At 35.5% G+C, this 13,539-nt stretch overlaps 1 protein-coding gene across 4 annotated transcripts in view; it reads left to right on the top strand.

Moving 5' to 3' along the window:
• Atp11c (ATPase, class VI, type 11C) overlaps positions 1-11,798 on the top strand; it is a 149,480-nt gene extending 137,682 nt beyond the window's left edge. For 2 of the 4 annotated variants that reach the window (XM_013025979.1, XM_013025978.1), the window contains exons 28-30: positions 1,436-1,589; positions 8,564-8,668; positions 11,621-11,697. In XM_013025979.1, coding sequence (XP_012881433.1) covers positions 1,436-1,589; positions 8,564-8,665 — 256 coding nt within the window. In that variant the 3' untranslated portion in view covers positions 8,666-8,668; positions 11,621-11,697. Of the gene's footprint in view, positions 1-1,435; positions 1,590-8,513; positions 8,669-11,620 lie in introns of those variants that run through there. The other 2 variants (XM_013025980.1, XM_013025981.1) reach the window with 2 other exon arrangements.
• The last annotated feature ends 1,741 nt before the right edge of the window (positions 11,799-13,539 follow it).

Raw genomic sequence — 13,539 nt, forward strand, 5'->3', positions numbered from 1 at the left:
AAGAGAAAGAAAATGTTATATATTACTTTCTGCAGCTTCAAGCAGACAGTGGGAACAAATCCGTTTTATTTTGTTGTCCAGAGTACCTTTTCTAAGTAGAGTTATCCAAGTTGAACTACTACTACATGAATATAAACTTAAAAGTGAACAACAAAATGTGACTAGAATCTATGCAAAACTGTAGCTGAATGCTAATTATAGTTAATGTTTCTGGACATTCTGGCTCTTTTGGGGGGCTTGAGCTATGAGAAAGTTTGATTTTTTTTTGAAACTCAATGCAAAAGTAATTGTTTCTGTCTTTTATAGTCAGATATATTAATCAGAGAGTATTGTGAGTACAATCAGTATAAAGGAACACCCTTTGGCTCTATGTCACTTTCCTATTGGCTCATTGTTAAGGCTGCATTAACTGCCTAAAAATTATTCAAAGTAATTTTCAAAACTAAGGTACAGTAGAGGTCTACAGAAATATTTGTATGGTAGACTTTCTAGAAAGCCTGTCAGCTTCCGGCCTCATGAGTTTTTCTGCCTCCCTCTACAATCTACTCATTATATGTAAATATTCAAGCCACAAGCTTGTTACAAAAGGGAATACAAACATAAAATTTTAATGAGAAACCAGTTTACTTTCTCCAAGTATGATGTATGATCTTTGACCTAATAAAGATCCAAGTACAATTCTTATCCTAGGATGATTTGGTGTTCATCCTGACCTTAAGTAGCCATTTCCTTTCTCTCAGCTTAGAAAAAAAAAAGAAAGTAGCATTGTGAGACTCTATGCAGTGAACCTCAGACAGTGAAAGTGAGGCTGTGCTTCTCTGTGTCTACTTTGCTCGTAGAGTAACTTGAAATGAGATCTAAGTTTAGAATGAGGAATTTGCCTGGATTTCTGTATTCCAAGCCTTACTATTTTAGTGAAAATCAATCTACTTGATATACAGTTAATACCTATTTGCAGATACAAATGGCATATTCATTTGTGAGAAATTATAAACTCTATAGTCCTTTTTATATTTATATGGGTTTTTTGAAAAGAGGAAATGCCTTTTGAATTTCCAAAATAGAGCATAAATCCATCATATTAATAAAACATCTGAAGAAATAAAATGCTTGTTAGCATGAAAATTAACAATTTCTCCTGAATGTTTGAATTGAAGCTCTATCATTTCTAATGCACATAAATATTCACAAGTTCACAGCTTCATAGTTGATTGCCTGATGTTTTTGAGTCAGATAAATTTAATCATTTTTTCCTTTTCTTTCCAAACATTGGTAAATGCCATTTGTTTACTATTTATGGGACATTCTAAAGAAAATTATTTTTATTAATGCATATAAACTTCTTTTTAAGTGCAAAAACAATTTTAATTAAGCTTTTTTATTTTTTGATAGGAACTGATTTGTTTTTTCTTTATGTATTTTCTTTCCACTCCAGGCCTTTCCTCAAGCAACAGAGAATGTATTTTGTATTTGCTCAAATGCTTTCTTCTGTATCCATATGGTTGGCCATAATTCTTCTAATATTTATCAGCCTTTTCCCAGAGATTCTCCTGATAGTTTTGAAGAATGTAAGAAGGAAAAATGCCAAGGTAAGAACTAAGTTTGTATCACAAATTAACTTTTGGAAGGGGCTTCGGTATGTGCCATGAACTAAAAACCTTATTTAGAGAATTGCATTAGTTAAAGCATGTTAAACCCCTCCTTACAGGTTCATCACTTAATTTCCTCTTCTGCATAAAAAGTATAGTAAAAACTTCGTTACCCAATGCAGGTGGTAAGTAGATTCCTCAATAGTGTTCTGTGTGACCTTTAGCAATCCATATGGAGTATCTCATGTGCTCCATATGGAATTTTAAAAGGAAAAATGATTTTATTTTGTATTTAGCCCAGAATTTTCACACCAGCTATTTCCACACCAACATTTCAGCATTAACCTTAGTAATTTCCATGTGAGCTGTTTGCAGATTTTTTTAAGTTGATAATCTCAATTTGCCTTTTTCAAACCTTTCCCCTTCCTTTAATTATAGTGCTGCTTAATCTCGGTGTTGCTTCTAGCCCTTTCTCTCTAGCCATATATTTTAATCAAAGAGAATTCCCTGGATGTGTTTTTTACATCCATATCTTCTGAACACACTAGTAAAAATTCAAGGTTGTTTTTAGGAGTATTTTTATTTTTATTTATTAAATCATAAATTTCTATTGGGATGAGAAGTTATTTCCATCTGTCAGACTATCTGATATTTTCTGAACATTTCTTTCAAAACCTTTAAAGTAAAAGAGGTAGATTAGCCTAGAAAATAAACTTCTGCTAGATTTTGTCTAGCAAGTTAATTAATTATGTCATATTCCTGCCAACACGAGCTCCCTTTTGCCAAAACAAAGAATAGTTTCTGTGATATTGTTACCAACTAGATTATGTAGCACCTCTAAGGGTAGTAGTATAAGCCATGTTTTCCTCATTTCTTTGATCAAATTTGCTAGCCAGATAAAACCCCAAACTGATTTATCACGTTTTGGGTTTTGGGGTTTTTTTTTGTACATTGAATTGATAGGACCCAGTGCTTAACGTTAATGTAGATATGAAGATTTTATTACAATGAAAAAAATCTTGAGCTAGGCACTGGAGGCTCACACCGCTAATCCTAGCTATTCAAGAGGTTGAGATCAGAATCCTGAGTTGCAAAGCCATCTTAGACTTTATTTCTACTTAACCAGCAAAAAAGCTGGATGTGAAAGAATGGCTCAGGTGGTATAGCACCAGCTGGTTCTTAGCAAATAATCTAAATGAGAGCATAAAGTCCTGAGTTAAACCCCAGTACAAAATAATCACGTGATTTTTACCTAAATATCAGTTTAACAGGTCCATACCAACAGGTTTCTCCAAGACGGGCTCAAGTGGCAATTCACAGAAAGCCAAATAAAAAAATGTTGCACTAATAAATTATTTGGTTCCTTTTTATAGTAAAGAATTTGTAAAGGAGGACCTCTGAATTGTTCTTCCATTCTCCCTGTTTGAAGTGCTCTTTAGGGTCCTCCTAAATGTTCTCTTATTTGGGATATCTAACTCCAACTTCATGCTCTAAAGATGATACCTACTATCTCAGAAATCAAAGTCTTCAGACATATCCTCTTCTTACGCCTACTCCTTAAAAGATTAATAGCTACAATGTTTAGTGATATTTATATAGGACATTAAATGGATGGACACTACTCAACACTCAAAAATACATAAGCTTAGATGCTTTCTTTCCACACAAATGGCAGTGAAAGTACAGAGTTGTGGGACTGCAGACTTTTTCACTTAGCAACATAAAATGTTACCAGAAGTTCAGCAGGAGATTTGTTTGTCATGGGTTCTATCTATGATAGAAGGAATTCTTATGTCTGTATTGTAGCTTGGCATGCTAATGTGCTAGAAACAACTAGGAATTTTTCATAACCATTTTCATTCATTCAGTCATTCATTCATTTAGTCCTCCCCTCTCAGAACCAATAAACATTTATTGAACCACCTACTGATGAACATCTCTCTTTTTATCCAATGTCTGAAAAGCTAATCGGTTTTTCAGATGCTGTGGGATTTTCAGAGCTGCAAACGAGGGCAAACTAATTATGAGCATTCAGCAGCACTGCCTTTTTTTTGTATGAGAAAATGCAAGAGCAAAGTAGTATACAAGAATGTATAAAGACCAGCTAAATTATGGCAGCCATAGCTCTTCTAATAGGTCGTATCTGCTTCCATAATGCCCTATTTGACCATATCAGAGAAGCAAAGATGAACTTGTAATCAAGTTGAATGAGTATCTTACCTTTGCCAAAAGGCTGACATTCTCAGTGATTTCTTACTTTGGTATTCCTTGGTAAAGCAATGGCTTCATTTGAAAAAGAAGCAAAGGGTCCTTTTACACTGTGTCTTCCTCAGAGTCTAACAGATTCTGTAATGGGGTAAAAAATGTGTCTAGGGGCTGGGAAGGTGGCTCAGTGGTAGAACGCTTGCCTTGCGTGCATGAGGCCCTGAGTTCGATTCCTCAGCACCACATAAGCAAAATGAAAAAAGCCAGGAGTTAGAGCGCTAGCCTTGAGCTGAAGAGCTGAGGGACAGCACCCAGGCCCAGAGTTCAGGCCCCACGACAGGACCCAAAAAAAAATGTGTTTAGAGTAGAAGATGTATGTTCCTGACTTGAGCCAGTTAAGCACCTGTGTATTGTATACATTTGGCTGGAAATGCCCTATGACAGAAGGTAGCCAGTGCTAACCTTCCTGTGTGTCTTGGCAGCTGCTTTGAAACGAAGACATTGTAGTGAGTAGTGACATGGCTTTGGGTTTTGAGAAAAAAAAACTAGGCTATTTATATTTAATAATTCTATGAGCAGCTTTAGAGTGCCCACTATTCAATTTGATGTTTTTTGACTGAGGGTCCACTGTGAATTAGCTATTATAGTAGGTGTTGGGAATTTAGGGATGAGTCACATATGGCCCAGCTCACAGGAGCTCTTGCGCTAGTTAAATTAAAGGGCATTCATATGGAAACCTTCTGTAAGCAGGTATAAAGCAGAATAGTATAATCAATTATAAGGCTTGTTACACAACACAACTGAGCTATTTTAAGGCCCAAGTCATCACCTCCTGAGGCCTTCAGTAGAAATGCTTAATATAGAAACCTCAAGCAATTATAAACAATTATCTTCAAAAATAGGCCCTCATAGTCATTTAATTCAAAACTGTAGTTCAGCCACATATCCTTCAACCAAATTTTCTTTTTGTTATAAAACTTCATGTTTAAGAACCATAGAGCTTTCCTCTAGTTTATAAAGTGACAGACCTGATAGCTGTACTGTTGACAGTATGATAGAACTACCATTGAGCACTGAATAGTGAAACAGCAAGATAATAGTTTAAAGGGAGTTTGAACTTTAGGATTGTGGTATTTCAAAAAGCTATGTCTCCTTTATGCACAGTCATTGCCTGCCTGTAAATCACTTAAGTATATCTGGACCTTCTAACCAATGGTAAATACCTCTTCAATTCCCAGTAGGGGGAGTTTTCATTTTTCCTTATGTACTGTTTTCTTCTAAACCACAACAATCAAGAGAGGTTGGACTGCCTGCTAGACAGCAGAGAAAGAATCTAGTAGGAAGGGATCTAGCAACAGGGCCATCTAGTGTGGATGTCTATATACGTGGAAAGAAATACATTGTATAGGGAGCTCTTTAAAAATCAAAGACATGGAGCTGGGAAGGTGGCTCAGTGGTAGAGCGCTTGCCTTGCATGCCTGAGGCCCTGGGTTCGATTCCTCAGCACCACATAAGCAAAAAGAAAAAAGCCAGAAGTGGTGCTGTGGCTCAAGTGGTAGAGCACTAGCCTTGAGCTGAAGAGCTGAGGGACAGCGCCCAGGCCCAGAGTTCAGGCCCCACGACCGGACCCAAAAAATAAATAAATAAAAATCAAAGACAAGCAGGGCACCCACGACTCTTGCCTGTAATCCTAGCTATTCATGAAGCCGAGGATCTGAGGACTGTGGTTCAAAACCAGCCTGGGCAAGAAGCTGTTTTATACTCTTATGTCCAAGTAACTATCCCCAAAAGCCAGAAGTGGAGTTGTGGTTGAAGTGGTAGAGTGCTAGCCTTGAGCAAAGAAGCTCAGGGACAGTGTCAGTACCCTGAGTTCAACTCCCAGGACCAGCACAAAAAAAGAAAAATGAATTGAAGATAGGAGAGAAAAAGTGTCAGCTGAGTAAAATTCCCAGAGAAATCACCAAAGACATTTTTTAAAGTTCAACTTAACCATTTTAATAGTAATTATGATAATGATAGCCATTACTGCAATACTTAGTTTTGTATATAGGTTAAGAGAATAATAGCCTTGTAAACCGGATTAGACCAAATAGTTAAATCCTATTGTCGTGGCTATTGAATTCATTGGCCTCTTTGACAAACTGCCTATTGAGATGGTGTCAAAGTTCTCTAGATGACTGCCAAGGAATATAGAAATTTCATACTGTTTTTGTTCATTATCTCCTGTCCTGCTCAACCCCCACTGCAATTCCTAGCTGTTTTTGTTTATTGCTTTAAATTTTCTTTTCTTGCTTTCTAATACTTTCTGTACTTTCATATTTCCTTTATAAAATAATTCTAACACCTAATCTCTTAACCCCTAAAATTTCTCCTTCATAGAATAATTGTATTTCTGATGGTAGGTATCAATTTTTGAGCACACAAATGTGCTTACCATTATACTCTAAGATATAAAGTGGCGCTGTAGCTCAAGTGGTAGAGCGCTCGCCTTGAGTTGAAGAGCTGAGGGACAACGCCCAGGCCCAGAGTTCAAGCCCCACGACCGACAAAAAAAAACTATACTCTTAGATATAGGCTTCTACATTAAACATGGGGTAGAAGATATTGTATCATGTTAATCTTGTAGGATTTTTGCCCACAAAATAGAAGATAGAAACAATAAAAAAAATATTTTCTCTAAGCCAGGCAACAATGGCTCATGTCTATAATCCTAGCTACTCAGGAGGCTAAGATGTGAGGATCATGGTTCAAAGCCAGCACAGGCAGCTAAGCCCAGAAGACTGTTATTTCCATACCACCAAAACAGCCAGAAATGGAGCTGAGGCTTAAGTGGTAGAATGCTAGCCTTGAGCAAGGGACAGTGCTCAGGCCCTGAGTTCAAGCCCCAGGACTGACACAAGAAATATTTTTTTGTTACTTGGTCATCTTCATGCTACCTTCATGTGACCAACATTATTTTAAATGTGAAGAAGTAAAAGTAGTTGTGTCAAAACCTGAAGAAATGGAAGTATTTTAAAAGTTTATGTGACTGCTGGATACATATATTACCTGATCTGCTTTATTTTCCTAAGACTAATTTCCTTAGTCTCTTAAGAAAATAGTATGGGTAATTTTGATTAGTAAAGTTGATTAGTAAATCTCTATTTTGTCTGGGCAGTGACAAAACCAAGCCTGTAAATTATCTTGTCATTTCAGGTACAGAATAAGTAGGAGGAAAACCTCTTAGGTTTTCTCAGTAAAGTTTATCAACTTCGGATTTTCGACTTTTAAAAAAATTGATACCATATCTTGGAAAAATTGAGCCTGATTTTTTAAAAGAGGTCTCTGTAAGAAGAATAGTAAAATTGATCAAATTACATTATGATAGGAAGTTTAAGCATTATTTCAGAAGCAAATGGGATCGTGCATCACCAGATGTTTTACCATTATATAATATTGACTAGATTTTTAATGAGAAATTTGCACAAAGTTCCATCAGTGTGTCTATACAATTGGATAATGGAGATATAATTTGTTCAGGATAGATTGGTGACTGGTGACAGATTGGCCCTGGACAAAGCTTTCTGACCAATGGATTTTGGACAGATAGAAGGTAGTAAAATTAATGATCAGAGATGAACCTTACTTTAGTAAGGTTCTTAAAATTATTTTATTTATAAAGTAATTCATATTTTATATAATGAATATTTCCACAACATTCCCATTAACAAAAGAATTTTAAGTGGTTGTACATAGAAATAATAGCTGGCACATATAATAGACTGTTCCTAACTCTATTTTTACTTCAAGAAGTAACGTCTTCAAAACTAACATGTCATATCTACTTCCAATTCTCAAGGTTTCTTTAAATGTCCTACATCTAAGAGAATATTTACTTTTTCTTTTTTTTTTCTTTTCTTTTTTTTTTGGTTTCTGCATTTCTCTTTTCTACTGCAATTTTCCACCTTTTGTGCAATTGTGAACAAGGTAACGAAACGCCTCCCTTCCTCAGGAACATCTACTATCTTCATGCTTTCTCAAACTTCCAGCAATCACAGTTTCTCTTGGAGTGAATAAGGTGATTTCCTTTCTTAATGTACTGACTTGCTTGCCATTCTCATTGCCTGACACCATTTTCTGATTCTTTACGAAAAATTACTTCTCATGACTCATTTTTATATCTTCTATTGATACTTGTTATTTTCTTTTATTCATTTGTTCACCTTCCAAATTGTCACATGGAAGAGAAATAATCTTCAAAAGCTTGGGAGATATATTTATATATATGTATGTATATGTATATACGTACATATATATGTATATATATATATATGTCTATAGTCTTGCTGATCCAGGTTATGCCATAGTAGCCATGTGTTAGAGGTAGTATGTTCACCAGGACAAGAATATTTCATGCAAAATTCTGTTTGGCATGCTCACAGTACCAGCAAAACTGTTAAGAGGTGTTCACCAAAAGGATGGTAAGGCTTACTAATCAAACCATACTGACTCATCTTACCATATAACTTACCAGTACCATTTCAAAAAAACCAACTTTGCCACTTACCACTAATGTCTATTTACTTCTACTACAAAAAAAATTGAGTTGGAAACTTTCTTAGGTCTTTAAATGTATTCATTTAAATGTTAATGCATTTACTCTATAGTATAATCATTTGTACTTTTGGCCAGAAAGTAGCCTTTAGGAAATGATTTTTGCTTCTCCATTTTTATCATCAGGTAGGTGAAAATCTTCCAGTGCTTTAAGTATCTTTGCCTCACTGTTACAGAAAAATCTGAACTGTAGAAAGGCATCTGACACATTATCCGCCAGACCTTCAGTCAGACCTCTTCTTTTACGAACATTCTCAGACGAATCTAATATATTGTAACAGGTACCTAGTGTTAAACAAGTGGGCTGGCTTTAAAGAAACAGATTAACAGCATTATAAAGAAAAAATGAAAATATCACTCTAAATTTTCTCTGTTGTTGGTGTGGTGAACTTTATACTATTCTTTGCAAACAATATAAAGATGCATTACTTGGAATATAGAGAAATAACATTTTAAATTTACTGAACCCACTTAATATTGTGGCTATTTTTCAGCACTGAATGGCAATGTTATATATTTAATTTGCAAGGGGCAAGTTGTAATTTTGGTGCCACCGTGTGAAAATAACTCATTGATACTGATCAAGCATAGTTTTTCCAAAAGATCATTTGGAAAGTTGAAAATAAATATTCCAAAATTGCATCTATATAATATCAAATCAGTGTAGCATTGCATGTCTTTTTGGGAACTATGTGAAAATAATCAAATGTGTTTGTACCTTCTTGTGCCATGTCTGTGTGTTTTCAGGTATACACTAGTGTTTGTGTAAATGTCTGATCCCCAAATATGTGTTAATGTACCATGCTACTCTAATCATAACTTTTAATGTCAAGTTTTATTCAAGCTAAGTGTTTCAACTTTCACAGGTAATCTGTTTCCTAGCAATTCAGGGGGATGCATGACTAATAATATATAATGCTTCATAACTCATGTTTCTAAAAATGAGTACATTTATCTTATAATTTTGTTTCATTTGCTGCAAAAAATTGGGGAAGAATTTATATATCCTGATGAGGAACTCTTATCCTTACAGTGGCTTCTTTAATGTATACTTTGTATATCCCACTGCAGGGACCTCTGGTACTCAAGAATATCAGAGGTCTTTTATCCATCCATGAAAATTGAGAGTAACAGTTTTACACAGCTTATGACAGAACCTTTTTTACACTTGAATAAAATTAATGATGATCATAAATAAAATTGTGGGTCAGCTCACTTTGAAGCTTAATAACTGTGAGTCCACCTTAAGTCCATTTTTTCATCAGCTACCAATTCCTCCTCCAACTAGCAAAGACTAAAAATTAAGCTAATAGATTGGAATTGTTGCTTTTTACATCCTCAGTTCACCACAATCTATTTATAGGATTATTTTGAAAGGAGGATCTTTTTGCTACAATCAGCATCTTTTTACACATTTTCTCAATGACTCACCTGCACGTGTTTCCTCTCAGTAATGACATCTGCTTCACAAGTAGCCTTCAAAGTCTTTGAACCTTCTTTCCCCAGATTGCTTTGTCCTAAGCTGTCAGAAGTTTTAGCTTTACTGTTTGTAGTTAATTTTGTATCCCCCTGGATTGCTTTCTTTAGCTTGGTCTGTGGTTGGGGGACTGCTGCTGCTTTTGGCCTCTCCAGGGCCTTAACTTTAGAACTGAAGATTTTAAAACAAGTATTTTTATTTTTAGTTTTAATTATTTCTCCTATAAATTGATTTTCAAGTGACATTATTTCTTTTTGAAGGAAAATATTTGGCAGTTTAGGCCACTGAGTTTCTTCCTTGTTTGGTAAGGGAGTTACCTGACTGTTTTTATATTCTCAATATGAATGGTGACCTTTATGTTTGCTAAGGTCATGACCCTGCAAAGAGACTTGAAGACCGATTAGTGGTTTTCGGAGAATGTAGAACATTAATAGACATGAGTTCCACAATGGGAAGAAAATAGTCCTCTCCTTAAGGCCTTTCATTACTACCATTCAAAATGCTTCAGTTTTAGAATGGCAAATCAAAGTTAGACTCCCTCCCATACAACTTCTGCTTCTCAGCCTACATGTATTATACTGAGAACAGAGAAGAATCTATAGCTTCATTAAGTAAATTATTGCTGTCCCTACTCTCTATACTTGATGACTAGAAAAGAACTAGTTAACTCATAGTACATGACCTGTCCCCACCCCCAAAAAATAACTTCAACAGAATGAGGGTATCCTTACAGTAAAGGAAGGGTGTTTTCATAGAAATCTTCTAAAACAATATATGCTCAGACTTCTGTCAAAACTCAGATATCAGCCTGGCACCAGTGGCCTGTAGTTCCATCTACTCAGGAGGATGAGATCTGAGGATCATAATTAGAAGGCAGCCCAGGCAGAAAAGTCTTTGAGACTACTGGAAGTAGAGCTGAGGCTCAAGTTACTACTTGACTGCTAGCCTTGAGCAAAAGAAGCCCCAGGACAGTGCCCAGACCCTGAGTTTTAAGTCCCAGGACCAGCATAGGGGGAGGCAGGGATGGATCCTCACATATAAAAAAAATCCAAAACAAAAAACAATGCATTGCTGGATGCTAGTGGCTCATGCCTGTAATCCTTGCTAGTCAGGAAGCTGAGATCTGAGGATCAAGGTTCAAGCCAGCCCAGGCAGAAAATGAGACTCTTATCTCAAGTTAATCACAGAAAAAGCCAGAAGTAGCACTGTAGTTCAAATGGTAGAGTGCTGGCCTTGAGCAAAAAGGAGTTTAGGGACAGTGCCAAGGCCCAGGACCAGCAAAAACAAACAAAAAACAATCCTGCATGAATTATGAATACATTCAACATTTCCTCAACATCTGCTATGTTCAGGAATTAGTTCACTAGACTCTATGTGAAAGAAAAGGGAAAGATATAATGTCCCTGTTTTCAAGCAACTCCTCATCTATAGGAAGGAATTGTATGGAACTCAGCCTTTGCTGTGGTAGGTAATCCCAGTGGTTTGTTATAATAGTGTTAAGGGAACCCTGGAGCAATCCAAAAGCAAAGAGCAAACCTGAACTTCATCTGACAAATGAAAGGATTAAAATCTGGTTATTGTGTCCCTCCTTTCCTCCCCCCCCCCCGCATGTGAATAAAACTTGGCACTTTCTTAAAATAGTTGCTTTACTCTCATAACAAAATTTACTACTTGGTTTACTTTTTTATGTTAAACAGATGGTTTTATTATTATTTTTAAGTAATCCTTTTAATTCTCTATATTTTAAATTTTTCAGAATCCAAGTGTTGAACTGCCTATGTTATTGTCCTACAAGCCTATTGACAGTTGTTACAGCTAAAAAAGAAAGCATGAAGAAACAACTACAAAAAGTTATCATCTCAGGATACTTGATATGCAACTAAACCACTCTCATATGTCTAGGGTTCAAAATAAATGCTCATTACAATGCCAAATGACTCTTCTAAGCATTACAGTTATCCATCCATGGCCAAAGCTCTACGTTAAAAACTATATGAAAGTTGAAAGCAAAAATACTTAGAATTCTGGCTTTAGATAGAAAATGCAATAACCCACTGAGTGTTCTTTTAATTCATGAATGGATTTAAATAACAGAGTGTCAAGTAGAAGTTATGTAATTGGAATGAATAGATTTTACTAATACAGTATAACTTCTTTGCCTGTCAGAAGACATAGGCTATTTCGGTCACATTTCTTGTTTCAAATTAATGATTTATCTTACTTTTCTTTTGAACACACAAAAGGAATACTTGAAAATATAGAATGAATAAATGGCACCAGTATATCAGACTAGATAATTCATAATCTATTCACCTAAAGACTAATTGTCTTACTAGAATATCTTTGCCCAAAAAATACCTTGAACACTTGTGTAGGAAGTTTTAACTGAGTATTAAGTGGGAATGGAAAAAACTATTTTTCTTCTGAATTATGGGTAGGTAGGTAGGTGTATGGCTACTAGGCTTGAAATTAAAACATAAAAGATTTCAGTCACCTTGTAACCCCTCAACAAGGGGAATAAATAGGTTTATCCAGTGTCACTTTTACTAGGATCTGAGGTAAGATGGGTTAACCCAGATTTATATAAAAGTAAAGACAATTCTGAACATCATCAGCCTTCTATAATTTTACATGTCCAGGAGGAGGAAGTTTGCTTATTTTGAACTATAAACGGTTTTTTATTTGGAAGAAGTTTTGTTTGTGCATATATGCAGCACTTTTTTTAACTTGCCAATTTGGGAAGAAAGCCATCCCAAAGTAGTTCAGCCTGTAGAACCATGACTGCCAAAGTGAATATTGTCTCTTGTAGCTAAGTTGGCCAAGACAATAGACTAATTCAAAACCATGAGATTACCCTTGGTAAAGTCTACAACATGCTGGTGTAGAATGAGGTTTTAATGCTCTAGTGAGGTCACTTAAAGCTTAAAATAAATGTGAAATGTCATCATTTAATGTTAAAATTGAGCAGGTTTTGGGATATAAATGAGCATATTTGACTACTAGATTTGAATGGTCTTTAACTATGTTTTTATGTCAGTTTCCATTTTTGTCTTTCTAGTATGACTGTACTATTAATGTTTATGGTTTGTGTGTGTGTGTGTGTGTGTGAGTGTGAGTGTGTGCATATCCATGCATGCATGTGCCAGTCCTGGGGCTCTACCATTTGAGCTACAGCTCCACTTCTAGCTTTTTGGAGGTTAATTGGAGATAAGAGTCTCATGGATTTTTACGTCCAGGCACCATGATCCTCAGATCTCAGCTTCCTGAGTAGCTAGGATTACAGGTGGGGCTTCAGCACCTGGTTTATGTTGTCTCTTGATATGGGAAAGGATTGGATTCAGTCTATCCCAATGTATTTATGTAGTCCATATGGCACATTTCATTCTTTGATTATATATATATATAAATATATGTTTATACTTATATATATATTTATATATAATATAGTATGTGTGTAAAGAGATATAATTTTTCTTAGATTCCAGAAAAGACGTAATACCAGTTTTCAGAAACCATTACATCATTATCAATCATTTTTCATTATTTAATTTGTTCTCATCTATCAGTATTATTTTTTAGTCATTTACAACTTAAGTATGTTATGTTCTGATAGCTTGTCTTTGAAGTGATCTGCTGCAGGCAAAGTCTTTAAATTCTTTGCCTACCCAAAGAGTT

This window comes from Dipodomys ordii, unplaced genomic scaffold (assembly GCF_000151885.1).
Source record: "Dipodomys ordii isolate 6190 unplaced genomic scaffold, Dord_2.0 Scaffold89, whole genome shotgun sequence".
NCBI classification, from domain to species: domain Eukaryota; kingdom Metazoa; phylum Chordata; class Mammalia; order Rodentia; family Heteromyidae; genus Dipodomys; species Dipodomys ordii.